Source organism: Vulpes vulpes, chromosome 16, assembly GCF_048418805.1.
Source record: "Vulpes vulpes isolate BD-2025 chromosome 16, VulVul3, whole genome shotgun sequence".
In the NCBI taxonomy this organism is placed as follows: domain Eukaryota; kingdom Metazoa; phylum Chordata; class Mammalia; order Carnivora; family Canidae; genus Vulpes; species Vulpes vulpes.
The window spans coordinates 21,394,257-21,422,086 of NC_132795.1; the positions used below are offsets into that span (position 1 = coordinate 21,394,257).

The 27,830-nt window shown below is 41.7% G+C and overlaps 1 protein-coding gene across 22 annotated transcripts in view; it reads right to left on the minus strand.

The window, feature by feature from the left end:
- Nucleotides 1-9,212: 9,212 nt before the first annotated feature.
- Nucleotides 9,213-27,830, minus strand: part of SPATS2L (spermatogenesis associated serine rich 2 like) — a 160,985-nt gene continuing 142,367 nt past the window's right edge. For all 22 annotated transcript variants that reach the window (XM_072741846.1, XM_026002590.2, XM_072741856.1 and 19 more), the window contains 5 exons: nucleotides 24,876-24,934; nucleotides 18,348-18,457; nucleotides 15,800-15,902; nucleotides 12,730-12,950; nucleotides 9,213-10,116 (listed from right to left, as the gene is read on the minus strand). In XM_072741846.1, coding sequence (XP_072597947.1) covers nucleotides 9,721-10,116; nucleotides 12,730-12,950; nucleotides 15,800-15,902; nucleotides 18,348-18,457; nucleotides 24,876-24,934 — 889 coding nt within the window. In that variant the 3' untranslated portion in view covers nucleotides 9,213-9,720. The remainder of the gene's footprint in view (nucleotides 10,117-12,729; nucleotides 12,951-15,799; nucleotides 15,903-18,347; nucleotides 18,458-24,875; nucleotides 24,935-27,830) is intronic.

Sequence of the window (27,830 nt, forward strand, 5' to 3'; positions counted from 1 at the left end):
GGAGGACCACTGAGGAGTCATTCTGATTATACAGTAAGATTTTTATGCATAAAATCCCCACTTAACTTGAACTTAATATTTTTAAACAAACTATTTGGATCGATCCTCTATTTTTTCACAACTATTCAGTTGTATGTGTTTACTCTTACGTGTTAAGTTTTATAATTGGATCCCATATTTCTACCTTCAGGAGGCTGTATGCCTTCGGTGTATTAAAAATAAGTTCATAAAGCAGGGTACTTTTTACTCAGTGCTTATCATTACTTTGAGAGAGTAAATATACTCAGAACATTACTTTTTTACAAAATAAAGCAAAACTTTTCCAGAAAAAGTAACATTTTCCATGACTCTACTTATTTGTAAGCCTTAGAGCTCTTTGGTAGTTTGAGAGTTGTTTGTTTATGCAGTTTATCTATTTCTGGTTACGAAATTGCTTTCTTGTTTAGGTGATGTATGAAATAATTAAACCAATTTTGGGTAGCTATCCAGATACCAGCGGCCTTTTAAAATAGTTTTTTTTTTTTTTTTTTTTTGGCTAGAAAAACGTGAATGACATTTCCCTGTAGAATATAAAAAATATTTAGTCACCTTGAAAAATACTGTTATAAAGAATCCAAACATTCTGAAAATCAAAGATCTCAGCGAATTTTGAGAACTTGCATCTCAGATGTTCCTAGTATTGCTTGATGTAGGACATTTTGGATTGTTGATTCATATAAGAATATTTTATACCAATAGTACCAAGAGACTTGCTTGACGCAGGGTTGCCACAAAACCTTCAATCTGTAAAAATAAAATAAAATAAAATAAAATGCAGTGTCTATGAAGCACAATAAAGCAAAGTGCAGTTAAACGAGGAGTGCCTGTCCTCATGGGTGATTCTGTGAACAGCCTGCTCGCCACCGCCAGCAGTTTAAAAGAAGTCGATTTAGCACATCTAGTCTTTATAAGCAGAGTTTCCGGAAGCGCTTCTAGGCCATGGGGCAGCTAAGGTGGAAAGGAGCCCGTAGTTCCTTTTGTGTATCAGTCGTCAAAGTCAAATTCAGAATGCTCAAATACCTTGAACATAACTTTAGTTGGAGTGGTTCCCTGGGGATTAGGTACCTTTGCATGAAAATACAGATTCTGCAGACACAAAGGAGTAACCCATGATAACCCATTGCTCTTCCTGGAAAATAAAAAATAAGAAAAGGAAAAGTGTGCCTTATAAATAATGGTTTGGTGTCATTACTTTGGCAATGTAGGCTTGTGCAGTTGTTGGGTCAGAGGACACAGAATAGAAATTTTTAATGATGAGTAGGACATTTAGTTACTGATCATAACAAAGAAAAGATATCTGACTATGCCCTTACAGGTAGTCTGTTGAAAACTGGTTTGCCCAGATTAAAACTGGTTAGTTGTGTTATGGAGAGCCTAAGGCTGACAATTTTTATTTTATATTTGTAAATAATAAGTTTTTGTTTCAATATTACATTACAGTTTATAAAGTATTTTCATATATTCTTTTTTATTGTGTTCATTTTGCTTGTTAGTTTCAGAACAACGACATAATGAAGGAAGTCTTTCCCAGTTCTTTAAAGATCAAGGAAAAAATGAGGTTGAATAAAATAAAAACTGTACAATAATGATACTCCCCATCCCAAACCCATAACCTGGTATCCACAGAATGACACAACACCACTCACCAAAGGAAAAGCTAGACAGAGGAAGTAGACTAAAAATGTGAATTTGTTTAATATTTAAAGTTTTTGAGCATAAAAGTATTGAAGTATTGGATTACATGTCTGTTTCCTACTAGAGAGGGGACTCTGTTGCCTCCATATGCGCAATGCCTGGTACATGGTAGTCCCGCGGTAAATTTCTGCACGGTTAGGCAATCCCCCACTCTCCCCCTACAAGGATTTTAAAAAATATGTCTGGTAGCAATCTTCAGGAGCTGTGGAAACTGATTTCCGACCTTGCAGAGTATATATAGTGTCAGAACAAAAGAGGTGGAAGTTCCTTAGTAGGGTGATTATTGCTAATGACCAAAATTACCGTTAGTTATGACCGTAACAGTTATATAACTTGTCAAGTTGTTTAAAGTAATCCAGAACCACGGATCATGAGATCTCAGAGAGCTGATCTCAGAGAGCTGGATGCCAATACTGCCTGACTTCTGAGAAGGGAAAAAAGCGGCCTGGTCTCTCTCCGGCTTTATTGCTTCTGCTAGAATTGCTGATGCCATTTCTTTTTCATTCACAGACTTAATCCTATTCAAGTGCTAACACTGAAAAAATTGTTGACTCACTTCCCAGTCTGTGGTTAAATATAGTATAATTATCCAGCTATTCCTCATTTTTTTTTAAAGAAAGAAATAACATGCAAGTATATTTGACCTTACCTGAGAAACTGTTCGTAGAAAAATTTTGATCTAAGTAGCATTTTGAATGTTCACAAAGACTTGTGGTAGTAAATTGTTCTGTAAAGGAGAGAATGCTGACATTTGTATGAATATGGGGTTACCTTCGAAAGGATTGCCTTATACCTGCAATTCCTTTGGATAACTTTCATTTATATTTGGTTAGATACTAAGTGGAAAGTATGAATTTGATAAAACGAAGGGAAAAAATTTCTACTCTAGCAAATGGAAAGCATTTTCAAATTATTTACATGTGCGTATTCCCAAATTAACTAGGAACTTTCTAATGATGGAAAATACTGTCATTTTGTCATTTTCCCATATGTGGAAACTCCCTTGAAAACTGTCAACAAGTTGTGGATTCCTCGGTGAAGAGTGGAAGAGTGATTCTTTGTCGGGGGCTGCAGTTAGTATGCGGGATTTCAAGCATGTAATACAGCCAAAAAAGGAAACATGAATAGGTAACAGAAAGAAAAAAAAATTGGTTTCCAGCTGTTTTCAGAATTTCCTATTCATGGAATCTGGTTGGTAGTGCAGCCTCAAAAGGGCCATTTTCACCTAGTGTCCTGTCAGCCTCATGAGGTACACATGGCTCACACATTGTCACACATTGTTACAGAGAAGCTCAGTTTCCTTTGTTCACATGTGTTGCCCCAGACAGCCCAGAGACATCTCATATTTGCTAGCTAGATGGTTCCTGAGGTAGGCTGTGGCTAAGACAGAATTTTATGGTAACTGTATTTTGCCCTCGTGTAGTTAACAACTTCTCATTCTATTGTTGCTTCTCAGGCTTTTCATTTCCTTCTTTTACCCTGAAGCCCTCATTACTTTAGTAAAATTTTGCCCAGCTGCTGGAATGAAGGGTGGGGGGGAGCTGCTTCGAAGCTTCGAAGAGAAATGTGTTTTAAACTGTGTTACTGAAAGGAAACAGTTGTGTGTTTGCTCAAGTTGGGAAGAGGCAAACATTCCTTCCTTCTGCCAAGATTTCTTTAATAACAATTTGGACGTTGTGTTTCAATGGCAGCTCTTTCAAGAACGCATCCCCTAACTTCTTGGTTTGGAAGATGTGGAAACTCAACTTTTATGTAGATGACAGGAATAGCCCAAGGACCTCAGAAGCGGTACATTTAGACGTCAGCTGCGGGTCAGACAGTCCGGATTTTACTGGTAAGCTAGGCCGATCCCATCAGGAACCCATCAGGAACCTGGCGTAGCTAGAGGAAGAAGGAAGGCAACATGCACCTGCTCACCAGCTCTGTCCCTTTCCCTCTCTCCAGATCCCTTGTTCCCTCCAGATGAGGATTTTTTTTTAACATCGGCACTATTGACGTTTTGGATAATTCTTTATTGTGGGTAACTGCTGTGCAGTGTAGGATGTTGAGCAACATCCCTGGCCAGTGACCCCTACCCCAGTTGTTATAATCAAAATGTCTCCAGACTTTTCCAAGTGTCTTCTATGGGTGGGAGGTGGGCACAAAATTGGTTACCCCCAGTTGAGAACAATTGGTTTAGGTGGGTGACTTAACCAGAGCAAAATAATTGCTTCCCCTAATTGGAGGCCATGAGTATGTGAGGAAACATCCCTGTTGTCAGTCACAGGCAGGAATGGAGCCCTGGGGACCAAGGGAGAGGATGATACCAAAGAAAGTGTATCTCGGGCCTATCAATTAAAAAAATATATCCTATTAGCTCCCACTTATATTTTTGGTTTTGGTATTGTAGCAGAAACTGAAGCACAGAGGGGTTTGGTAAGCGGCCCAGCAGCTAGTAGGAGGCAAAGACAGGATTCACTTGCATGTCCTCTTCCTGGAGGACCAGCCCTTACGCACTACGGTAGGCCTCCTCCTGTGGGACCTTGCTGTTCCATTTCCAAAGATGAGCTGGGCAGGACTTCTGCACGTTCCTGCATAGTCTTCTGTATGCTGCATAGCTACGTATTCATCAAATTCTCTGATAGCGCGTTCTAAGAGTATGCCAATTATCAGCTCTTCGCCTCTCCGTTCTGTTGGGCTGGGCTGCCTTGGTCCCTGCAGTTCCAAATCCACTCTATTGCCCTGCTCCTGGTCCAGGAGCTCTACAAACACTTCTCTTTAGCTCCCTGACTTCGTCCCTGGGGGACTCTGCAGGAGGAAGGGCCTTTTTGCTGGTTCAGTGTGCATCTCTGTGTTCTTGCTCCTGTGGTGCTCCGTGGGGGTGTGGGAACCCCAAAGACCCTCACCCCCAGTAAATTTTGGTGCAGCTTCTAGTCCTGTGGGTACCCCTGCTGGCTCCCCAGATAATTCAACCGTACCCTTGCAGGTGCCTTCCTGAAAGGGTTTGCTGGTACCCCAGCAAGATTCCCAGAGTTCAGTGGCACCCCTGCAGGCAGACCCCTGGCAGATTGGCCAGCACCTCCTCTGGGGTAAGCTGACTGGCTCTCCAGTGCCCCATGGGTGGCTTCTTGCTTGCCAGCACCTCAGTGAGCTTCTTGACCTTTAATGGGCCACAGATACACCCTCCTCCAGATGATTGGAATCTCTGCCTGGGCAGCCAGGGTGAGTAGGGGTGGGAGGCTCACCCAAACTTGTTTTCCCTTGGACATTCTGTCTCTACTCCAATGGTAACTGTCCCTGTATCTACTATTCCTGTATTTTTTTTTTTAGACATTCTTTTTTTTAATTATTTTTTATGTATTCATGAGAGACACACAGAGAGAGAGGCAGAGACACAGGCAGAGGGAGAAGCAGGCTCCATGCAGGGAGCCCAACGTGGTACTTGATCCCAGGACCAAGTTATTATTCCTTCTCTCATTCACAAACATACACACACACACACACACACACACACACACACACGACACATATATGAAGTTTCCTCATATAAATTTATAAAGCTTCCTCATTTAAATTATTTTGTGGTTACAGTCTCCTGATCAAAACCTGATCCATGCAAAGTGCCAGAAATTATTCCAGATGGTTTGCAAAGATGAATTTACTCAGTCCTTATAACTAACCTTCAAGGTAGGTGTGGTTATCAGCCCATGGTGAAACTGAGGTAATGAGATGTTTAGAAACACGCTCAAGTTTACACAGCCAGGAAGTGGTGGGGCCTAGAAGTGAATCCAGGCAGTCTGCAACTAGGGTCAGCATTTTAGTTGCTCTGTTCTCTTCCCATCTTCTCTAGAATTGGCTTACTGGATTATTTTGCATAAAGCCATTGAGACTCCAGAATTTTCTGGGGGCAATGGAGTTGACCACTCTTTCCTATCTGCTCTCTTGTATTTATTGCATTTGTACTGTGTGTCAGGCATTGGCAGAGGGGTAATAATATTAGCCAGCTTATTACATAGTGATGGTGTTTTAGAGAAAGTGTATTCTCACAGAGGACTAGGAATAGGTAAATCTAATTCAAACTTGAGCATCTGAAGTTAAAAATAGGATAGTTTTGTGTTTTTGATGGGAGGTACCTTTTACACCCATTTTCTGTAGAAATTCTTTGGTCATTGTTGCACTCACGTGCAAAAAACGTGAAATACCGTTTTTTGGGTGAGAAATCTACATGTTTTCTCAAGCAAAGAAAGAAATTTGCTTAGGATTTCTTTATTCCCTAAAAACTGTGTGTGGCCTGTGAGAGTTGAATGTAGTGGTAGCACCAAAAGCTCTTCTGAGCTGTGAGAAGTTCTGAGCTTCAGAGTTCACAAAGGAGGGGGCTCCTGAAAACATCAATCACCAGAAATAATTTATAAGAAACTGCATGGTGAGAGCAACATTGTGCGCTTCTCAGCGGGGCCAGGCCTAGAGCAGAGCGCCTCTGCCTGAGGGGCCCCTGTAATGGGACTGAACGCTGGTTTGGGCTGATCCACGGCCAAAGACTGGGGACTTGGTTCTTTGAAACTAAGAACAGTCAGAGAACTTCCTTAGGATTTATAAGCCTCGTTCTGAAAAGCAAAAGGATTAAAAAAAAATCCTTGTAATAGCTTGCAATGAGTGGTAGTAAAATTGTGCTTCAAATTTTGAGGTAAGAAGAGAATCCCTGAGATATTTTTTTTTCTCCTCAAATTAGAGCAGTTACGATGGCTCACTATTTTCGGGAAAATGCTAGAGCAGTGTATCAGCTAGTTGAGTGATTTGGAGGGTGGTGATGAGTTTGCTTAGGAAATGTGGGAACAGGTAACTGGTTCTTTCTCCTTTGTTTAGTTTTCTGGTGCCTGGAGGAAATCTGGAGTCCCAGCCCAACTGTGCCAGAATTTTAGGTATGGCCTCTGAAGCCAGCGTAGTAACCAAGGTGCCGCTACACAGTTCCCGGATGCTACCATTAGCCTGTCCCCAGAGAAGGGAAAAATCTTACCCTCTCTAGACCCAAGAGGACACTCTAAACAGACAGGGTAGGGTACAGTGCAAAAAGGGAGGGAGGGAGGGTGAAGCTCTGGCAAAGGAGCCTCTCATGTCACTATCTCTGTTTCCCCTTCTCCACAGCCACCTCCTCCTCCCAGTTACCCAGGAAAAAGAACTGACCAAGTCCTAGATTCCCTCTTCTCATGATTAAATTGAGATCGAGGCTCAAATCTAGGCTTTCCGAGTCACAATTTCCAAATCTCTTACTTTGGCAAAAAATTTGCAGGTCGCTTTTGGTCTGGCAACTTTTTCCATTAACCTCATTTGATGTCGCTTCCCCAGGAATATTTAATTAGAATCTCTCTTTCTGATGCCAGCAGAACTGAACTACTTATGAACTGAGCTTTAAATTGGATATGTTGTGTTTGTAGTTTCTTCCCTCAAACTCCTGTACATCTTTTATTGAGGGTGAATTTTGCTTGATTTGTGTTTAACTTTCTGAGCCTTGCTGTATTCAGCACCCCTAGGATAGGCTCAACAGGACAGAGCTGGGGTATGCAGATTCTCAAATGGAATGTAAATTTGGAATGTAATGGAAACCCAACAGGGAGGTTTGAATTTCGCAGATGGAGTTTTGGTACAACGTAGGTGAGTTTTGAAGTTATTCAATCTTCATGGGTATTAAAATGTTTTAACCTCTACTAGAGAAATGTTTAAGAGTGAACAATCTATTCTTCTGGCTTTGTGCATTAAGTAGAGACATGAGAGTGCTCCTGCCTGTGGATTTTTTTTTAAAGGAATTTAAAGCATTTTAAAAGAACGGCAGACTACTGCCCAGCTAAGATCACAATGGTTCCACCTGAATAGATGTAATATAGTATTGAAATGGCCTGACAGTGGCACTACAATATTGAAATTACCACTTCAAACATGCAAATTAGTAAAAGCTCACATGTTCAGGGGCTCATATGATAGGCAAAATCTAGGAAAAAGTGTAATTAGGTCTGAACGCTTTTTCACATTCTTTTTTTTCTGTGACCTGGGTGCATTTGCAATGTGCTTAGGAATGTGTCTGAACTGTCTTGACCCTGAGAGCAATGGGAGCCAGTGAGTCAGTCAAGGCTGAGAGCGGTTGGGGCCAGTGCTGACAAAAGAAGGTGCACTCCTGGTCTGGAAAATCTGTTGTTTTTCTGTTGTAAGAATTATTTGACTCCTCTTTCAAGCTGTCCCATGTACACTGACATTTCTCAGGGGCAGGCCAAATCTTGCTACACAAAATTTGTGCAAAGTCCTTCTGTCTTGTAAAATATCAATTCGGGGCCTCAGATAGAGTAAATGGGGATTGCAGTCCTGAACATTTATCTTTCTTATTTGAACGAACAACTCTTCCTTCCTTCCTGGAATGTGCCTTAACATTTAAAATTCCTATTAAATCTCTGGGTACACCCAGAGACCTCAGAAAGCTCTCGCAGAGAAAGCAAACATCCTCCTGTGCTTGGCAAAAGAAATGGATGCTTGTGTGGCATGTAGGCTCAGCTGCTCAGGGCTGCTCTGTGGAAGAGAACCACTGAACCTGGGTTGCCAGAAAAAATGTTAATGTTGAGCTGAAAATAAGCATTTGCCCTTGAAAAAGGCCAAAAGAACTGTAGCACCCAAAGAAGTTCAATGGAAGCAGTGGCCAAACTGAGCTGCAGTCAAAGATAGGGGACTTGGGGTTATTTGGGGCTTGGGCTCCCAGCATCCATTCTCCCTACCTGAGGCAACAGTAGCCCTTCCTATACAGCCCCTGTGCTCCTGGGGAGCTGGCCACACCCCAGCTCCAGAGCTGGGATCCAATCAGTCTATACTAATAATTAGTACATCTTATTTGCTGCTCCCTCCCCCATTTTGGTGTTTGGTTTGGTAGCCAGCAATCTGGGCCAATGATTTTCAAGACCTTTGCAAAGGGTTTTTTTTGCAGGGATTTTCAACAAAGATCCTTGCTCCACATGGATGCTGCCTGGAGAGCATCTCTTTTCTTCTGGACAGTGTAGGGGATAGACTTGAATCTTAAGAAGCAAGGTGGCTACTTGCCACCATTCTGAACACAAGGTCTGCCTAAGGAGGAAGGAGAGCTGAGGTAATCAAGAGAAATGAGCTTGAATCCTGATCAAATTGGACCTAAGGCATACTTTGTTGCTGGACTTTTCAGGCACTGAACCATTAAACTGTTTTATCGTTTAGGTGAGACTGAGCTGAGGTCTATGTTACTTGCAACCAACATTTCCAAACTACCACATGGTGTCTAAGATGACTGGGGTTCATACCCACTTATATGTGGGCAACGTAGTGGCAGGGGCCATTGTGAGGCATTGGTTTCTTCTGAAAAAAATACTTGTCCTAAGTGAAAAAGCATTGTGGAGAGAGCTCTGTGCCACAACCTCTCAATTTCCGTGAAAGTCCGTGAATGCCCACATTTAATAATAAAGTGGGCATCAATAAAAAAAGCAAACCAGGTATCAAATGCAGCATATTTTAATTTGTTTCAAATAAAGCAATATATGTATATATTTTTTTTTCAGAAAAACACCAGATGTTAAATTCTACAAAAGCGCATGTGTCTTCAGCAGATCATGTTTGTCTGATCAGTAAGAATTTTTTTTTTCCAACATTAACTCTCTAAAGACAATCAATGGACTGACATCACTGCTACAACACAGGTTGCTACTGAGCCTCTGATCTTTAGCCACATCTTGATTTTCCTAACAAATGAGTAAATATTGCCTGGCTAAAATGCTGCAATGTCTTGATGAGAAAAAGCGTCAACAGATCAAGCAAAGCCATGAAAGTTATGAAAGCAAGCTAGAGCTGATTATTAGAATTAGTAAAAATGATTAAGAGAGGATGACACAACCATATAGGGTTTATATATTCTGATTGACTCTCTTTTGGCAGCGAATTGGGTCAGCACCTCAGGCAGGGAACCGAAACTGGGTGAAAACTGCTTTTTTTTGTTTTCCTCCTAGCTTAGGCCACCAACGTCACAGCTGGGACTGAGAGGACCGCAGCATCTGTGGAAACTTCTATTCTTGTGGGGCAGAGATTGCACTGTGAAACCCTAGCGACGTTACCCCGGAAAGGCCTGGCCTCAGAGTTGTCTACAGTGTGCTGCCTTCGCCGGGGCTTTTCCGAATGGGCTGGGGCCTCGGGGGTCTTTATCCCCAAGGGGGCTTCTTGGTTTTTGGCGCCGCCTTTGTTTTTGGGACGGAAGCCATTGTGCGGCTGTCTTCTGTGTTCATGGCGGTTGTTGCCCTTCATCATCACATCAGCTTCATTTCCGCTGCCCTGTGGCTTGGCAGACCCATTTAGCCTGTTGTTATGGTACTGGGGATTAAACCTTCGTCTTTGGCTAGAAGACCCATTCTGCCAAAAGAAGAAGAGAGCTAGGTATTAGATGCCAGCAAACTCCAGATGACATCAGGGAAACCAAAACTCTAAGCTACTTATACCCTAGAAGAATAGGACAATGTGCAGATGGGGTCAAGCTGATAAAATCCTCAAGCTAAAAAGAATAGTGGACTGTCTTGTAGGTAGAGCTCCAAGAAAATTACTGATGTTGGACGAGAGGGTTCAGAAGCATAAGACACAATTCAAGAGCCAAATAAACCCCATAAGTACGCTTAAAATATAATGGAATGAAATGTAACACAGAGGCAGGACAATGATGATTCCCTACCATGCAAATTTCTTGGACCTTCTAGACAGATTATGTATATGAATTCTCATTCTCTATATAAGAAAAATGTAGAATTCTGCTTAAAATTCATTTTGTAAGTTTTCTTCTCTAAAGCAGTTTTTCTATTTTTATCTCCAAACAAATATCATAGCTTAGAAATATTATCTTGGGTAAATACAAGGATGAGGTCTATCTGGTAGAACTTGGCAGGATGTGGAAGTAATGTGTATTTTCACAGAGGTAATTAGTTCTTCTTCTAAACTTTTTGTAATCCTCAGCCAACATGAGTTCTGAAGCATCATTCTGGAAAATTGGCAACCTTCAACGAATCAGCAACCAAGAACATAAATGGGAGAGCAGAGAGGTAGCAACGGTTAGCTTGTCTGTCCCTGTACCAGGGAAGGATTTCTGAACTCCTTGAGGTAACAGCCAACGTTTACTGAGTGCTTGCAGTGTGCCAGGCATCACGCAAGGCACGGTCTCGTGTGTCATCACACTGGGCCTAGTTGCTATTATGTGCTTCATTTTATAGATGAGGATAATGAATATAAACGACTTGCCCAAGGACTACAGTTAGAAAATGACAGAACCATTCCTGTTTTGCATATTGTCTCCTGACAAGATTCATAAATGTGTTATTCCATGGACATAGGCCTTTATTGAAAAATCAAATTTCTATTATTAAAATGTGATTTTATGACTCAAATATATAAGGTTCTGACTGTGTTCTTTGTGACTGGATGGTATCGGTGTAGGGCAGACCCACTCCCAATCGTTCAGGACCCAGGGCAAGAGTACGAAGGCAGGCCCCTATACCACACGAGTGAATACGGTCTCTTCCTACCTCTGACTCCTTGCCACATTGTGAGTGGGCCTTGCACACATGAATGTGGACACTCCAGCCTGCACACTTAAGCTCTGTCCTCCCCTCCCCCACCAACAAATAATCACCTTTGAATCTAGGGGTGTGCATACAGGTAGTATGGTCAGCTCTCGAGGTGATATATGCAAGGCAGCTGTCCAAACAGACCCTGAGAGCAGGCTTGAGACCACTTGGAAATAGAATTCCAGGATCTCAGAAGGGAGCATAGAGATTCAGAGTTATGACGTCTACTCGGTCTTGCTCCATAGGGAGGACCGTGGCCGGGAGAGGGCCAGGAGGGTTTACCCCAAAGTGCAGGGCCTCGTGCAAAGGCCCTTCTTGCCTGCGTCTGCAGGGTTCTGGCTTCTAAGTGTATTTCCGTTTAAATGAGCCATTGCCTGAATTGCTTTACTGGAAATGGTAACAGTGAGCTGAAAAAGTATCTATGTAGATAGCGTTCAATTTGGCTTCTTTTGTTTTTAAAGAAGTGAAAGGGAAACCCAAACTAAATTTTAGACTTACTTTTCATCTGGGGTTTATTAATGACCAAAGAATGAAAGCGTGAAGATGTATTTAGATGACAAGACAGATTTGATTATGATCTTTAATCCATGAATATAAGAAATGCTCCTGGTCAAAGTGCTGTTTTAAAGGTGAGGAAGACATGTAGGGCCAGAGAAATGCTTGTCAGTGTCATTAATGAGAATTCTAAAAAATGCAGACCACAGAATCCAACAAGGCACTTGTTAGGAAACCAGGATTTTGGAATGCCTTTAAAAAGCCTCTTTTTTTGAGCTCTCTTTCTTAGAGACCATGAAAGGTGTCTTTATAGCACACCCAATGTCTGTATCATCAAATTCTGTTTCTTGTTCATTCTCTAATGATAAGGGGGAAATCATTTCTCAAGCATATAGTGGAGGAACAGAAGAAGGAAGACTGACCTTTGGACACTTATATTTTTAGGTGCTACAGCAGATAAGATTAATAATGTCATTTTGAAATAGATTTTCTTTACCGAAAGCCCAAAAGAAGAGAGAGAAATTTGAACTGACTGTGGCCTCTTACTGATAAACTACACATACATGGGAATTTAAGGATTTTTAAAAACAAATGCCAGATGGCCTTTCACCAGTAGTGTCGGTGGCCAGGTACGGAACCTTGTTCCCACGTCTGTGTGAGTCCCTTCTGCACATGAGCCAGTTACCAGGGCTCGAGGTGGTGGCCTCAAGGGCACCAGAAGAGGTGGCTCATTGAGGTGGTCACTGCTAATGCGAAAGCGTATGAAGGCTACTTTGTCCCTCTGTGAAACGTGGACGGATGGACCAGCCAGCAGATGGAGGCCTCTGAAGTCAGGCAGGTAGTTTCTTCCTGGCACCTTGCACCAGGGGCTGCAGGACCCCGGGAGGCAGTGCAAGGTGGCCTCCCCACAGGGGCTTACCTGCTTATTAGCTGGCATGGCCTGGTGAGAGCTGTCGGCAGCACTGGGAAGGTTGCTCGCCATTTTTGGGTTTGCTCCTTTACCCTCAGAGGGTTTGTTGTGATTGGATGATTTTCGGGTAAAGTTACTCTGTTTTCCAGAGGTTGCTGCGTGGGCATTCAGCAGGGGCAGCAGGGAGCTGCAGGGAGTTCTTGAGGAATAGTTGTTCTTTGGGTGTGTAACTGCAACAAGAAAGCGTGCGCGGTTAGGGGCTGTGCCATGGACTCTCCTGCCTCAGGAACCTGTTAGCAGATGGGAGACACTGGCAGGAGCTTCATAAAAACGTTAAGTTGTTGTTGTTTTGTTTTTTTATAAAGATGTCATTTGAAAGGGCTCTTTCACGTTTGGGAGACCAGCAAAGTTCTGTGACAATCACTGAACTGTGATTACAGCATCATCATCCAGGTTGGGAAACATTTGTAGGAAATAAAACGTATATGAGCGACTATGATACTATTAGGTTAAGAATCACAAAAGGAAGACAGACAATGACATCTTGAAGTGCCCTCTCATGCTGGTCCCCAAGCGTACTGTGCCTCTTGGATTCCCCGTTACCTAACCCGTGCGTGCCGTCCTTGTCCGATCGCTAGGCCAGTGGGTGCTATAGAGACACAGGGAGATCGGGAGGCACACGGACACTTGGCTCATGAGAGCCATGATGTTCTGTTGGGTGTCAGGAATTTTGTCACCCTGGGTCATGCATATTCTGTGACAGCAGGGCCAGGCCTGCCAACCCCAGACATGCCCCAAAGCATCGTTCATATTCCATGAGAGCCACATTATCTGGCCTTTTCTCAATCCCATTTTCGACAGCTCCGCTACAGATCAGCACCGATTCCAATGCTAAAGTCGATGTGACTAAACTACAGATTCCCAGCGAGCTCAGGCAGGTCTGTTCAATGCTTATCATCACCATCCCTGCTGGTTTTGAAAGAGGTGGTTTTGGAGGAGATGATTTCTATGTGATTATGCTGAATCTGGGCTGCAGGGAATCACTCAAGGATAAAGTTCTGACCTCCCGCTCACCCTTCACCAGAATTTGACTGCCATGCTGGACAGTAAGACCTCTGAATCTTAAAATTGTCACCAATTTTTAAAAGCAATTTTCTCTGCTACCTGTGTTGGATCAGACTTAATCCTAGGGTTCTTCCAGAGGATTAGCAGTTACTACTAGGGATCAAAGAACATTAGAAATGGAAAGGACAGGGATGCATCTCAAGTCCCCTCATTTATAGGTAAGGTGTGACGGCACACTGGGGGGTGTCCAAACATGACTAGGGGATTTCAGTGGCTCTTGTGCTCACTATGCTCAGTTTCATGGGGGTCATTATGTCCTACGACTTGGAGATGACAATTTCTGGCTCATTAGCGGGGGTCTTCAATGTGCTCTCTACAAAGCCGAGCTGGAAGGGCCTTTTGAGGACTCCTGTCTCCAGCAGGGGAGGCCGTCTTGCACGTGGGCACTTGTTATTTGGTAAGGGATGGTTCCTCCCACTAGATGGCACTGGAAGTACTCTGGAGGAAAGCAGGTGAAGCTGCATGGGCCACCCCTCCTCAGAGGGTGACGGTCACTTGGCATCAGGGTCTTGCTCACCACCAGGTACAAGTGGAAACTTGCATGGACAGTTGTATTTCCAACTATGAACCAAACTGCTTTTTTAGAGATGAGGCAAAAGCTGGGAGTAGAGAATGATAAATGGGGTAGATTTTCACATAAGGGAGGGAACACACAGAAAAATAAAAAAAAAGGAAAATAATTGCAAAGAAATGCAGTCGGGGGCTCCTGGCTGGCTCAGTTGGTGGAGCATGAGACTCTTGATCTCAGGGTTGTGAGCTCAAGCCCCATGTTGTGTGTAGAGATTACTCAAACATAAAATCTTTAAAAAAGAAAAAAGAAATGCAGTCAGAAAATCAGATAACTGCCAAAAGTATGTGAATGAGGATGTTCACAGCAGTGTTATTTTAATGGTGAAAAGTTGGGAGCAACCTAAGTATCCACAATCAGGGGACTGGTCGCATCAATTAGGTTTATATAAATTATGAATTAAATACATTGACATGGAAAAATCACAACCATATGTTGTGAAATGATAAAAGCAAATCCTGTTACCATATATTACATAGTAGAGTATAAGAAATTAAACGATAAATGTAATATATAACTCACACAAATGAAACACGCATAAAAAGTACAAAAGATACATAAAAGTAATGTCATGTTCTATTTAATACAGTCCTCTAATTTTTAGATCAAGCTTCTATTCTTTTATACTCCGTAAAGAAAAGAACTTTCGACTTTGTAAAAAAAAAAAAAGTGCAGCCCAATCTCAAATTTTCAGCTGACTCTGGGGTTGTGGCTGTTCCATGTCCCTCACCAGTCCTCCTTTCCCTCCTTGTGCCCCTCCTTGATGCCATTCCACTGCTCATTCCCACCTCCCCTGGTGGGTGGGCTGGAGTAGGAGAAAAAAAAGATCAGCCAATTTTGTTGCACATTAACTGCTCTAATTAAGGCTTAATAGCGAACAAGACTAAAGCTAATGGTTGAAGTGAAGTCTTTCATTATCTGCAGACTTCACTCGGCAAGCGCAGAGAACCAACCAGGGGAGAGGCTCAGGGCACCGCTGAGCAGCACACATACAACAGCTGGGCCCTTTACAGAAGAGCCGATTGTCCCCAGACTTGTTAGGGAGACTGGCTCTCAGTGTAACAGGTCTCCGTGGAACCAGGCTGTTGGAAATTAGAGAGGCAGTTTCTCTGGCAGTGCTTAAGAAAAGTTTGCAAAAGATATAGAAGAGTTGACCTGTTCTGCTTAATAAATCCTGGGGATTTACTGATGGGCAGTGGCATTTGAAGACTCTAAGTTCAAATCTTGACATTTCTAGTGACTTGTGTCGTGACCTTAGATCATTAAATCTCTTTAGACCTCGCTTTAACCCCGCTGGGGGACCGCGCACCTGACATTTCCCATATCGACTCCAAATAGCACCAAGCTTACTCACACAGAATTATTTAGCAAGTATGCAAAACTCACTTTCTCCGCAGAGCATGATTTGGGCCTTTAGCTGTTCAATGTCACAGGAGAATCGGGCGGCTTTCCCGAGCTCTTCATCGTATTTACGCTCGCTGACAAAGTGCTGGAGGAAAGAGAAGTAGAACAGGAGCCCCACAGTTACAGAAGTGTCTGAGGCACACCGCGGGTTCATTCACTCTGCTCTTCTCCGCTACCACTGCTAAGCGGGAGGCCGGTCGTGCCAGTTCTGGACCGCGTGGCTCTGTTCAATCAGGACTGGAGCACGAGCACCTTCTTCTGGGAATATGTGAGGGTCTTGCCTTGCTCCTGCCTAGACCTGGAGAGAACTGTGATGGGGCAACATGTATGTCTGGACTCATGTATTTAAGCTTTAGTGCCCCGCGCCCTCCTTCTAGCATGTTCTGTTACAAATTTGGGGTTGCTTTCTGGCAGTCTTCCTCATTTGGCCCATGGCTTGCTTGTTACCCTTCCCTATTGTAAGAGGGACCCAGGAGGTCCACAAAGCCCTTAGTAACTAGAAGACATTATCTTGAGTGTTAGAATTTCAAGTGCTGTTAAAGGAAGTGGGAAAGAGATTAGTTTTCAATTTGTTTAAAATTAAGATCTGTGTGTAGATGACAGAGTGAGGAATACAGAAATAACTATGGCTCAGTCCCTCTTGAACTTGCCAGGGAGTTTACCACACGGCAAGGGAACCAGATACCACCGAACATGACTAAAGGTAGAATGTGGTAGGTGCTTCATGAATGCAAAAGTGGAAGAAGTATCTCCTACCAAGGGGAACTGAGGAAGTGTTATGTCACAGGGAGCGTTTGTGCTGGAACATTACAAAAAAATATACTGGTCACTTATTAGACGTGGGCCAAATTCTTAACAGATAATCTCATTTTCTTTTCTTTTCTTTTTCTTTTTTTGATAATCTCATTTTCATCCGATCACATTATTACAAAGTCAGTACTGTTCTTTTAGAGAGGCGGAATTGAGGTTCTAGGAATCTGAGAGAAAAGTTAAGTTACCCAAGGTCACAGGAGCTGAACTGTTTCACTCCAAAGCCTGGGCCGCTAACCATTTTATGATGAGTGGGATTTGGGTAGGCAGAAATGAAACTTGGAAAATAAACAGATGTCAACAGACCCAGAAGCTGGTGACTCCATAGTCCTCACTTGATGTTCTAGCCAGGTGAGCACGGGAGTTGTTATATATATATATTTATGTATATTGGAGTCTAGTGAATTTTATTCTGAGGGGTAGGCCATACTAGGGGACCCAGATCTGCTCTGGGGTATTACTCTGGTCTTAGGCTGGACGGAGACAGTGGAGGCAGAAAGACTGGGTAGGAGGACACTGGAGTTGACTGGCAGCAAAAGGACCAGATGAGAAGGGAAGGACCATTAGGACTTCTCAGGACCCTAAGAGGAGGTTCTTATCCCCAAGGAGCTCCCTTTCATTCCTAACCAGGGCAGAAGGGAAAAAAAATCACTTGCTACTTTCTACCCACCCAACCACTTTTATGCCTGGATGAGGAGAGAGTCCTACTTAGAAAGCTAGTAGCAACTGTGTCTTCAAAGCTCTCTAGACCCTAGAAGCTGGTCAGAGCTGAGGGCCTATATATGTGGGTATGTTTAGTGTACTGGGGAAAAAAGAAGAGGATATGGTAAAATGTGTAAACTAACTTCCGTGTGCTTTGTTGTAGATACTTGTGTTTGCCTTTCTGGTAACCATTTCTTTTTCTGGTAACCGTATCCCAGTGCAGCAGTGTTGGTGGGTCTGTATGCAATCCAAGTGAAGGCCAATCAGAATCTCTTTCTTTGGGATGTGAATCGGGTGGGGTAGCAAAAAGGATGACGACATCTGAAGGTCACCCACTCTAAGGGTGCCCTGAAGAGAGTCTGGTAATTACAGCTGTCTATGTTACCCAGGTGGCTGCCTGGGTTTCTGCCTTAGTGTAGCCTGGAGTTTTCAGATCACACTTTGGTGAGCTACACTCATATTCTTTCAAATTCCACTTGTTCTCCAGGTTAGCCAGGGTCAGCTTCTGTCGCTTGCAACTGTAGAGATCCAATGAATACATATCTGGGCGTGGTATTCTTAATAAAAGGGCAAGTAAGCTAGAAAGGGATACAGGAAAGAAGTCGCTGTATATTGTGTAAGCTTTAGAGTCCTTAGTTATACTGGCTTCACACTTACCGTGCGTTCACAGGTGTGAGTGTTTATACACATACACCTAAGTTACATATGGAGAAAATAATATCCTCCATTCCAGCTTAATTCATGGTTGAATATGTTTTATTTGGGTCAGTCTCCACTGACTAAGAAAATAGCTTGTGCTTCTCCTCTGTAATAATATATCCCTGGAAACCATAGTATACTTAAATACAGTGATTAGTTGCTTCTTCGCCCTTCTGTATTCCCTAGTTGAACACTGTGAAAGAGAGCTGGGTGTACGACGTTAGATCCTCAGAGAGCAGCACTCTGTGGACGCGAAGCAAACATAATGGGGGATCAGATCTCACACTCAGGGTTCAGGCTCTGATATTTTAGAACTGACCTTAATTTCTGCCCTGAGCTCAGCCAGCTGCATCTCTGCCATCTGACTGGCTAGATCGGTCAGTCTCTTTAGTTCTTCTGCTTTCTTTTGACGAGCGGTCAGGATTTCCACTGCCAAAGAAGAAAGAATAATACGTTAGGGCCAGAGATCTAAACATATTAAATGACCTAATTTCTTGGAATCAGTTCTCCCTCCACACACTGATGGCTCTGTTGGACCATGACTATGTTTGTCTGAGCTGGTTACTGAGGTGGGTTTGCCCTTGGTGCTCATGACCAATCACCCATTTCCATATGTCCTTATCCACCAATCCCCAAACCAAACATGGTCCCTTCTGATTCACTGTACACCCGTAGTCATCTTCGTTTTCCTCACGGGCATCTGATCTCACTTACTGAATTTGGACTTTTCAACTTGTGCATTACTCAGAACAGCTACCACCAAAAAAAGATACTTGGTAAAATCCCGTCTGAATGATATTGCAAAGATAGCGAGTCCACTGAGCAAAAACCATTCTTCTGTATGTGCTGAACTATTAAATTCTAACAGCGTTAAACCTTCTAAACTTTCACACTTACTCATTTAGAGCAACTAGCTGTATTATTGGAATTTGACATAGAAGTTTTACTCTACTAGCTTTTTGTGAGCTAAAAAATGCCTCTGCTTTTGATACTCTGCAGATCTGTTTCCATTTTTGCAACCAGAGAGAAGTTCCAGACCAGAATGTCTTGTCTTTGTCTTTAAGTGTCCCCCATGGAAAAATGGAAGGGTGGGTCAAAGCCTGCTTGGACTGGATTTGTGTATACTCTTTAGCATCTGCACATGCAGAGAAGACACCAGGGACTTTTCTGGTGCCCCATTTCTCACATCTGTCAGATGACCTAAAGGTTCAAGCAAATGTAGTAGTCCACAGGTGAGTTTGTGTGTGTGTGTTTTCCAAAAGATCATAAAGCTCAAAAGCAATGCCTACAAACATGTAGGGTGAGATTTAGATACGAAATTTCATCTTCCGAAAGATAACTTGTTGTTCTCTAATTTTTAGTCATAGATGAATTGCCTTCATTTCTTTTGAACAGCATTTTGAGTTATGAGAAAAAAGAAGTCCATTCAACCAAGATGATATGCATGTTGGATTCACATTCCTTTCTTGGCTGAACAAAGGTCAACTGCTTTATTAGACTAGATTCATAGCACACATGCAGAGCCAAACAATGATTTCTGATTGTAAAGGTTCTTAACTTATAAATGTCAAAAACAGCCACTTCAAACCCTTCCCCCGTACAAAAAACATTCAAAAGCAATCAAGAGTTAAGATTTCCTGTAAACTATAAACCATTCTGCAGACAGACTGAGAAACATTATTTTTCTATGCTGATACCAATGTTGAGATGTCGATAAAATAAGTAATCTATAACTCATAAAGCCTAATTCTTTGCCAAACTACTCTAATCATGCTTTGGTTATTTACCAAGACTCCTCCTGCCTCCCATTTACAATCCCATGCAGCTGAGCAGAGGCTGATTTGTGCCTGGAGTCTTTCAGAATGCAGAGGAGTTAGTAAAAACTTGTCCCCATGGTGGCTGTGAAAAGAATTTCCACCTGAACACAGACACTATATTACTGAATGATGTCCCAGTTACCCAGTCAGACCAGAAGTCACAAAAAGGTGGCATAATATCATATTTGGCCATAGAGTTTTGTTTGGTCCACATATTACTTTTATAAATTAATTGTCCACATTTGAAAATTAGGAGATTCCATTTGGAAGCTGGGTTCCTGGCTTCTTTCAAATATTCCAACTTCTGGCCATGGTTGGCCAACATTCCCACGTGGCAAAACTGGCTACCCTTGAGCTGCTGCCCTTGATAGATAGAGCATGGCACCCAGCGTGCCATGGTCACTCCCTGCCCTGCTTGGCTCATTAATTCCCAGCCTGTCCCCTGTAGAGTCATCTCCAATCATGGCAGAGGCTACACTTACAGTTCTTTTTGTCCACCATGCCTAGGGCCTGGCACAAAGTGCGTGCCCAAAATGTACATTTGTGAGTGAAGGATTGGATGAATGCATCAACCCATTATTTAAAAGGAATATGTGAAGCGCCTTGGTGGTATAGTCGGTTGAGCATCCAACTCTTGGTTTCAGCTCAGGTTATGGTCTTGGGGTCGTGAGATTGAGCCCTGTTTAGTGCAGAGTCTGCTTAAGACTCTCTCTCTCTCTCTCTTCCTCTCCCTCTGCCCTTCCCCTCTGTGCTCTCCTCAAATAAATAATCTTTCAAAAAAAAAAAAAAAGGAATTTGCAAAGAACAGAAGTTCCTTTTCTAGAAGAACCACTTACACATATTTAGCACTTATACCTTGATTATTTATATGTATTCCATTACCATTCAACACAGGAATGGGACTAAAGTCCTCAGTATAGAAAAACGATTCTCAAGCAAGAAGATGAAACAATGTACTTTGCTCTTACAAAGATAAAAAAGAAATTCTGAAGGCCCAGACTCGGTGAGCAGATAGTAAGGGGTCAGCAGACCCTGCACAGCTACACAGTTAAACAGAGCTGACTTTCTGTAATGGATCATTAGGGGGACTGGTGACAATTAGGGATAATTGTACTTTTTTGAGGACTTGGGCATTCACACAAAAGGTTTTGTAGGAAGAGATATAAATGGACCCTAAAATAGGAATGCAGGTGCAAGATCACCAATAAATTCTGAGTTTACCCTCATGCAAATGTATATGGAAATGAATACTTTTGCATCAGCAAGTGTTGGGATGAGTTTTACATATAGTCTCATTAACATTTCAAAGCCTTTCATTATGAAAAAGCCTTAAAACTGGAGATCTAAAGCTAATATTCTGTGGGGACACTAACATTTTCACCTCAAAAAACATCAATCACAGAAACAAAAAGCAAAAAACAAAAGCAGATCAGCACAGAAACAAAAAGCAAAAAACAAAAGCAGATCAGCTCCTAAGATTCATTGATCCTAAAATTTAAAATAGAATAATAAGTTATGTTTTGAAAGCACCATCCTGTCAGAAATCTGTAGAGGGAGACAGTTTCATAAACCTTTAATTTTCATTGAACTCAGGACTTCATTAATATTATTTGGGTACTTTTAGAAACAGTATCTGGTATGCTGAAATCCATTTTCTCAATAGGATTTATAAATTCCTTCAAGTTTTTGGAACACATTGGAAGCTTGCTCTTGTTGCATGAGCCATGGAAAATTTTAGGGCTTCTTCTCAAATAATACTTCTTAGCAAGGGTGGACTTGAAATCCTGGGGGGTGGAGGAGCTGGGACACACAGCTTTCAAGCACGAAGATCCTTTGAAATCCTTTTTATTCTTGTGAATTCTGCATTTTACCTCACAATATATCTGTGTTTCTGTTAATATGTTTTCTTCCCAGATCTCCAATAAATTTGATGCTTCAAGAACACACCTATTTTGGCCTTCAGTCCCCTCAAAGTCTGAGACCATAGCACATGCTTTGTTTCTTCATCTGTAAACATAATAATCATATATACCTTGTAGGGTAGGGCTATTGTGGAACTAAATGAAATATGCGACACGTTTAGTATCATATGCTATCACATGCTAACCTCAAATATTATTAATAAAGTGAGATATGTTCATCTAGATCATACCCCCCCCCCTTTTTTTTTTTTTAGCAATTATTGAGTTTTGGATCCCACAGCCTACAGACACTGAATTAATCATAATCATTCCTTTAACAAATATTATGAGGTGCCTCCAGTCTCCTCAGCACTATGTTAGGTGCCATGACAGACAGACGGGCTTCTGTTATAATTGAGGACATAAGGTTTGTAGTATGCGCAGCACATAGAAAATGTGGAAGGGACTCTGGAGGACACAGATGAGCAAGCTCAAGATGGTTGTAAAGATAGTTCAATTCTTAGTGGAGGGCAACTCAGTGACTTCTTCTACCTGTGGAGACACACGCCTGGGTCACTGAGAGATGCTAACCCTTGTGGCTGTCATTTTCTGGCTGTCATATGAGGAGGCTGGACTGACCCCCTCACCGGTAAGTGTTTTTCCCTTTTTGTACACACACTGTGTCGGGCACTGTGCTAAGTGCCTGGCATGTATTTTCTCATTTTATCTTTGAGATAGATACTCTTCTTATGCCCCCTTTTCTGAAGTAACCTTGGACTTTAACGAAGCCATTGGAAGTTAACAAAGTGGCTCAAGATCATGCAGCCAGTAGACGGGTGGAACTGGATTCGAACTCAGTTCTGCTTGCCTCCAATGCAGGCCGAATGGCTTCTCTGGGGCTCTAGGTGGTTCTAAAACCAGGAGCTGTGGCACCGATGACTGAGGTCAGGAAAATCCCTCCAACCAATCTCACCATTTTGGCTCAGCTGAAAGCTCCCTGTATGCAGGTCCTAAAATTTGCTGTTTCCTGTTTAACCCAGTTTCTGATAGTACCTAATACAGAAGTGAGCACACGGTAAATGTTTATTGATTGGATGAATTTGAAAAACGGGGATGCTCTCCGGAGATGCCCCAAATCCCACAGACCTTGGCACCTGGAATCGTCTCAAGAAGACAGAATGAGCATGTGACCTCTGAGGTCTACTGTTAACCTCTTAGGGAGTGATGTGCTAGTAACTGTGTTTTGGTGCTAGAGATACTTTTGTCTCTGTGTTGGCTTATTAACATTCTTATCAATAGGACATGAAACTGAAAAGAAAGATGAAGCTTTACCTGATCATGTGGTAAGCAACTTTTACTGAAGGAATCAACAGATTTCATAAGAATAAAATAATTTCACAATCAAGCGGATTGTGTAACTACCTAAATACTCCATAGCTGAACCATGGATCACAGTTAGTTTTCTTTAATAAAACACGCTTTTACATTCTAACATGTTGCTTAAAATCATTTAAAAAAATTGTGTAACATGGGACACCTGGGTGGCTCAGCAGTTGAGTGTCTGCCTTTGGCTCAGTGTGTGATCCTGGGTCCTGGGATCGAGTCCCACGTCAGGCTCCCTATGGGGAGCCTGCTTCTCCCTCTGCCTGTATCTCTTCCTCTCTCTCTGTGTGTCTTTTATGAATAAATACATAAAATGTTTAAAAAATTATGTAACAAAAAATACTGATAGCTATTTTTCATAAAGTGACTATTGAATTATGGCCAGGGCCAGGCAAGAAAAATATAAAAAGAATGAAGAATCTGGTCAGATCCCTCATTCTGGTAAAAAGAAAGGCACTATAGTCAAAGGTGAATGAAGGAATTTAGCTGAAACCTGGCTGGGGTACAGACGGCCATTCATTCAACTAAAGAGATAAATTTGGTTAAGGATGAAGAATTTAAAATGCCCAGGAGACAAAAATTGTAAGACTATATCTCAGCTGAAAAATATGTCTTAGAATTCCCATCAACAACAGCAGACCGCATTTGATAACAAGAGAGGGCTCAGCAGCTCCACTGGGGCTCGGTGTTAGAACTGACGATCAGTCCAGTCTCACGGAAAATGTCCATCCCAGGAACCTCAGCCTCTTTGAGATAGTTTAAATCTGTCCTACTATCTGTTGAATAGCTTTACAACCGTTGGAAAAATTTAGAATTAGAAATAAGCATAAATATAATACAATAAATCCAACCCGGGGTATACTAATATTTTGTGTTAAATTTAGGAAAAGTTTTGCAATGATCAAGATTGTCTCAAGTGTGTTTATTATTTGAACAGAGTGTTTGGGACATTAAATAGTCTCATTTGTGATTTCAACTTAAAACATGTAATTGATTTTTTTTTTTGAGGTGTTAAAGTTGGCAGCTGTCAGCGGATTTGACTGAGTTTGTAAACAGAATCAGAGTGTTTTAAGAAAACCTCACTTAGTACATCTCTAAGTTTGAATTATTAATCTTTATAAGAGCTGCTTAAAAGCTTGGAGCATGTTGCTCTTAGGTTGGTGAGTTTGCCTTGTCAGGTATCTGAAGTGCTCGGAAAAAAAAAATCAGATACATTAAATTTATAATCATAATTCAAAATGTTAAGGAGGATTTAAGTAAGTTTCAAATGGTTGATTTTTTTTTTTAGGGGAATTTAATTTGTTAAACTTGAGTTAGTTGAACCTAAGAAAGAACAAGTGAAAAGGACTGTATAAGTAATACAGCAAGATGTGTAAGCTGTGAAAGCATCAAACTTAACGTTTTAAAATTTAATTCTAAATTCAAAGTCATTTTAAACCTGATTAACTGTAAGTAGTCCTTTATATGCCCAAAATTTTCGCTAACTCCCCTGGCACCTATTATTTGCTGAGTACCTGTTCCGCGGTGTGCTCAGCAGTGCTACTACTCTATCCTGGAGCCACACGAGGTCATCCTCGTTCCCAAGGTTTCTGGGGGCTAAGGGACTTGCCTGAGGTTACAGAGCTCATTTGCTGGGATTTCAGTGTGAATTTGAGGACCTCACTCAGAATCCATATCACTGCCAGTCGGCCTATGGATTGCTTCTGACTAGGAGGCTCCTAACCAAACAACCATGTGTCTACTTACTGGCTTCTTCTTTAACTTTATCCATTTCTGCCATTAATGAAACTTCTTTGTCAATGATGCTGGGAGGGGAAAAACAAAAACAAAAGCAAAGAATGCTTAATCAAAGATAACCTTTTAATAAGCACTGGAAGCAAAAGAAAAATTATTTTCATTAAACAAAATACAAAATTACCATAAATACTTCTATGTTACAATGCCAGCAGCACCCTCTGCCTTTCCAAAAATGAGGCAACACGGAAGGGATGCTCCCAAGTATTTCATAGTGACATCTGCTGATTAAATCACTGTCAGCAAATCTAGGGAAAAAAAGCCTTTTCAGACTTTCAGCATTGTGCTGCTTTGAATTTAAATTTCGGAGTATTTTTGCCCTAGAAATTCCAAAGTTCCACAACAACATCATGAGTATTTGAAAAGCTGGCACTCAGGTTACCAAGGCCTGTAGTTCTCAAATGTGTGTGTGTGTGTGTTGCTCCCCCAGATACTGGCTGGGAGGCGGGGAGGTGGGCCCGTCTCTGATGCCTTGGGGCCTACTTTGGGAAATTCGGTCTGAGCCAATCCATCCACATGTTCTATAACAGAAGTCTATGCCTTCTTATTCCCGAAGAAGCATTTCAAGTTCAATTTAACTTTTTCCCCCCCACTATGTTACTTTTTGGTTAGTTCTTTGAAAAAGTGTTACCTACATACGGTAGATAATGATCTGTCCAAAAGTTCCTTTCTCTCCCATCCTGACTCCTGGTCCCCCTCACAACAGAACACAGCATCACAATTCCCTTATACAGGGGACCCTCGAACAACATCTTGAACCATGCAGGTCCTCTTACACATGCATTTTATTTGGGTAAACACAGCACCGTGCTATAAATGTATTTTCCTTATGATTTCCTTAAGAATATTTTATCTAGGGCAGCCCTGGTGGCTCAGCGGTTTAGCGCCGCCTACAGCCCGGGGCGTGATCCTGGAGACCTGGGATCCAGTCCCACCCACGTCGGGCTCCCTGCATGGAGCCAGCTTCTCCCCCTGCCTGTATCTCTGCCTCTCTCTCTCTCTCTCTCTCCTCTCTGTGTATTCTAATGAATAAATAAATAAAATCTTTAAAAAAAAGGATATTTTATTTATCTAGCTTCCTTTATTGTAAGAAGACAGTATATAATACATATACAAAATATGTTAATTGACCCTTTATGTGATGGGTAAGGCTTCTAGTCAACAGTAGGCAAGGAGTTAAGTTTTGGGGGAGTCAGAAGTTATACACAGACTTTTGACTGCAGGGGGTGGGCACCGCAGCCCCCCACCTGTTGTTCAAGGGTCAGCTGTATATCCTTTCACAGATTTTTATGTATATATAAGCATAGATGTGAAGTGTTTTTAAATTTTCATTTCAATCATAAATATTTCAATACATATCTCAAAAAGATAAGGGCTTGTTAGGACTATCACGATAGTATTATTAGAATACCCAAAAACATTAACAATAATTTAATGTTATCAGGTATCTACGCAGTGTTCAAATCAATTGTTCCATAGGTATTTTTTAAGTTTGTTTGAACCAGGACTTAAATAAGTTCTGTGCACTGCAATTGGCTGATTGTCTGTGAAATAAATCTGTTTTAATCTATAGATTCCCTTCCATCTCTTTTTCTCCCTGCTTTGCACTCATTTGTTGAAGAAGCCAGGTGGTTTGTCCTCTTAAGTTGTTCAAGGTCTGAATTTTGCTGACTGCATCTCCGTGGTATTATTTAACTCATTCTTTTAACTTTCCTATGAATTTGTTATGAGATATAGACATTTTTTTTAAAAGATTTTATTTATTTATTCATGAGAGACACAGAGAGAGAGAGGCAGAGACACAGGCAGAGGGAGAAGCAGGCTCCATGCAGGGAGCCCGACGCGGGACTCGATCCTGGGTCTCCAGGATCACGCCCTGGGCTGAAGGCAGTGCTAAACCGCTGAGCCACCTGGGCTGCCTGAGATATAGACATTTGATTAGATTCAGATTTGTTTTTATTTCACGAAGAATACCTTAGTTAACTACTTCCATCAGCAGACATATAATGACACAACACAGTTATAAATATTCCTCTTGGGGAAAAAATCAAACCTGAATGTATTCAAATTCCTACATCTCATAACAAATTTATAGGAAATACAAAGGACATCTCTATTTTTTATGATAGGAGCAGTCACTCACGATGGTTGCCTCGAAAAATCGGGTTTTAAAAATGGGGATATTCAAATTCTATTACTCTTTTTTCATTTATTTACTCTGAAGCCGTCCATAAAGAGAAACTCTCCTTTTTCAACCATTTGGGTTAACATGTAGTATAATTTATATGGCTAAGGCAGGAGAAACGCTGTTTCTCTCAGAAACGCTGGTCTATCAGTTTTCAAAACGATAGCTGGTTCTCTAGCACCCCTCCAAGGTAACCAATCAGATTTTTTTCCTGCTTATTTGCATAGTTTATGAACTAATTAATTGCTTCAATACACTGAAGTTATCGTTCGTAATGATTACCTCTCTGTTCCAACAGATGTAATTTCTTTCCCTCCATCAGGTGGACCTTTAAAATTTAAAGCATCTTGAAAATTTATTTCCTCTTAAGAGGAATATTTTGTAATATTTGTCAATCCAAGAAGTGTCCTTGGGATATGTCTGTAGGAGTTTTGGGGCTCCTCATCCAGATGATGGAATCTGAACGCTTGGAGAGTAAGGACCGTGTGCTGAGAAGCCCAGCTCTTTCCAACCAGGAAATTCTAATGGAAAGAACTGACGTGTACAGTAAATGGCAAATTCTCCAGAACTGGGCTCTAAGCCTAATCTGTCAGGTGTAGATATTAACTATCCCCATGACGCATATCGCTTAAGGTCACTGGATACAATCACTTTGGTGTAACTAGCACATCGGGATACCTGTACCTTGTTTATTGACATTAAATAGGTATGATGTCAGTGTG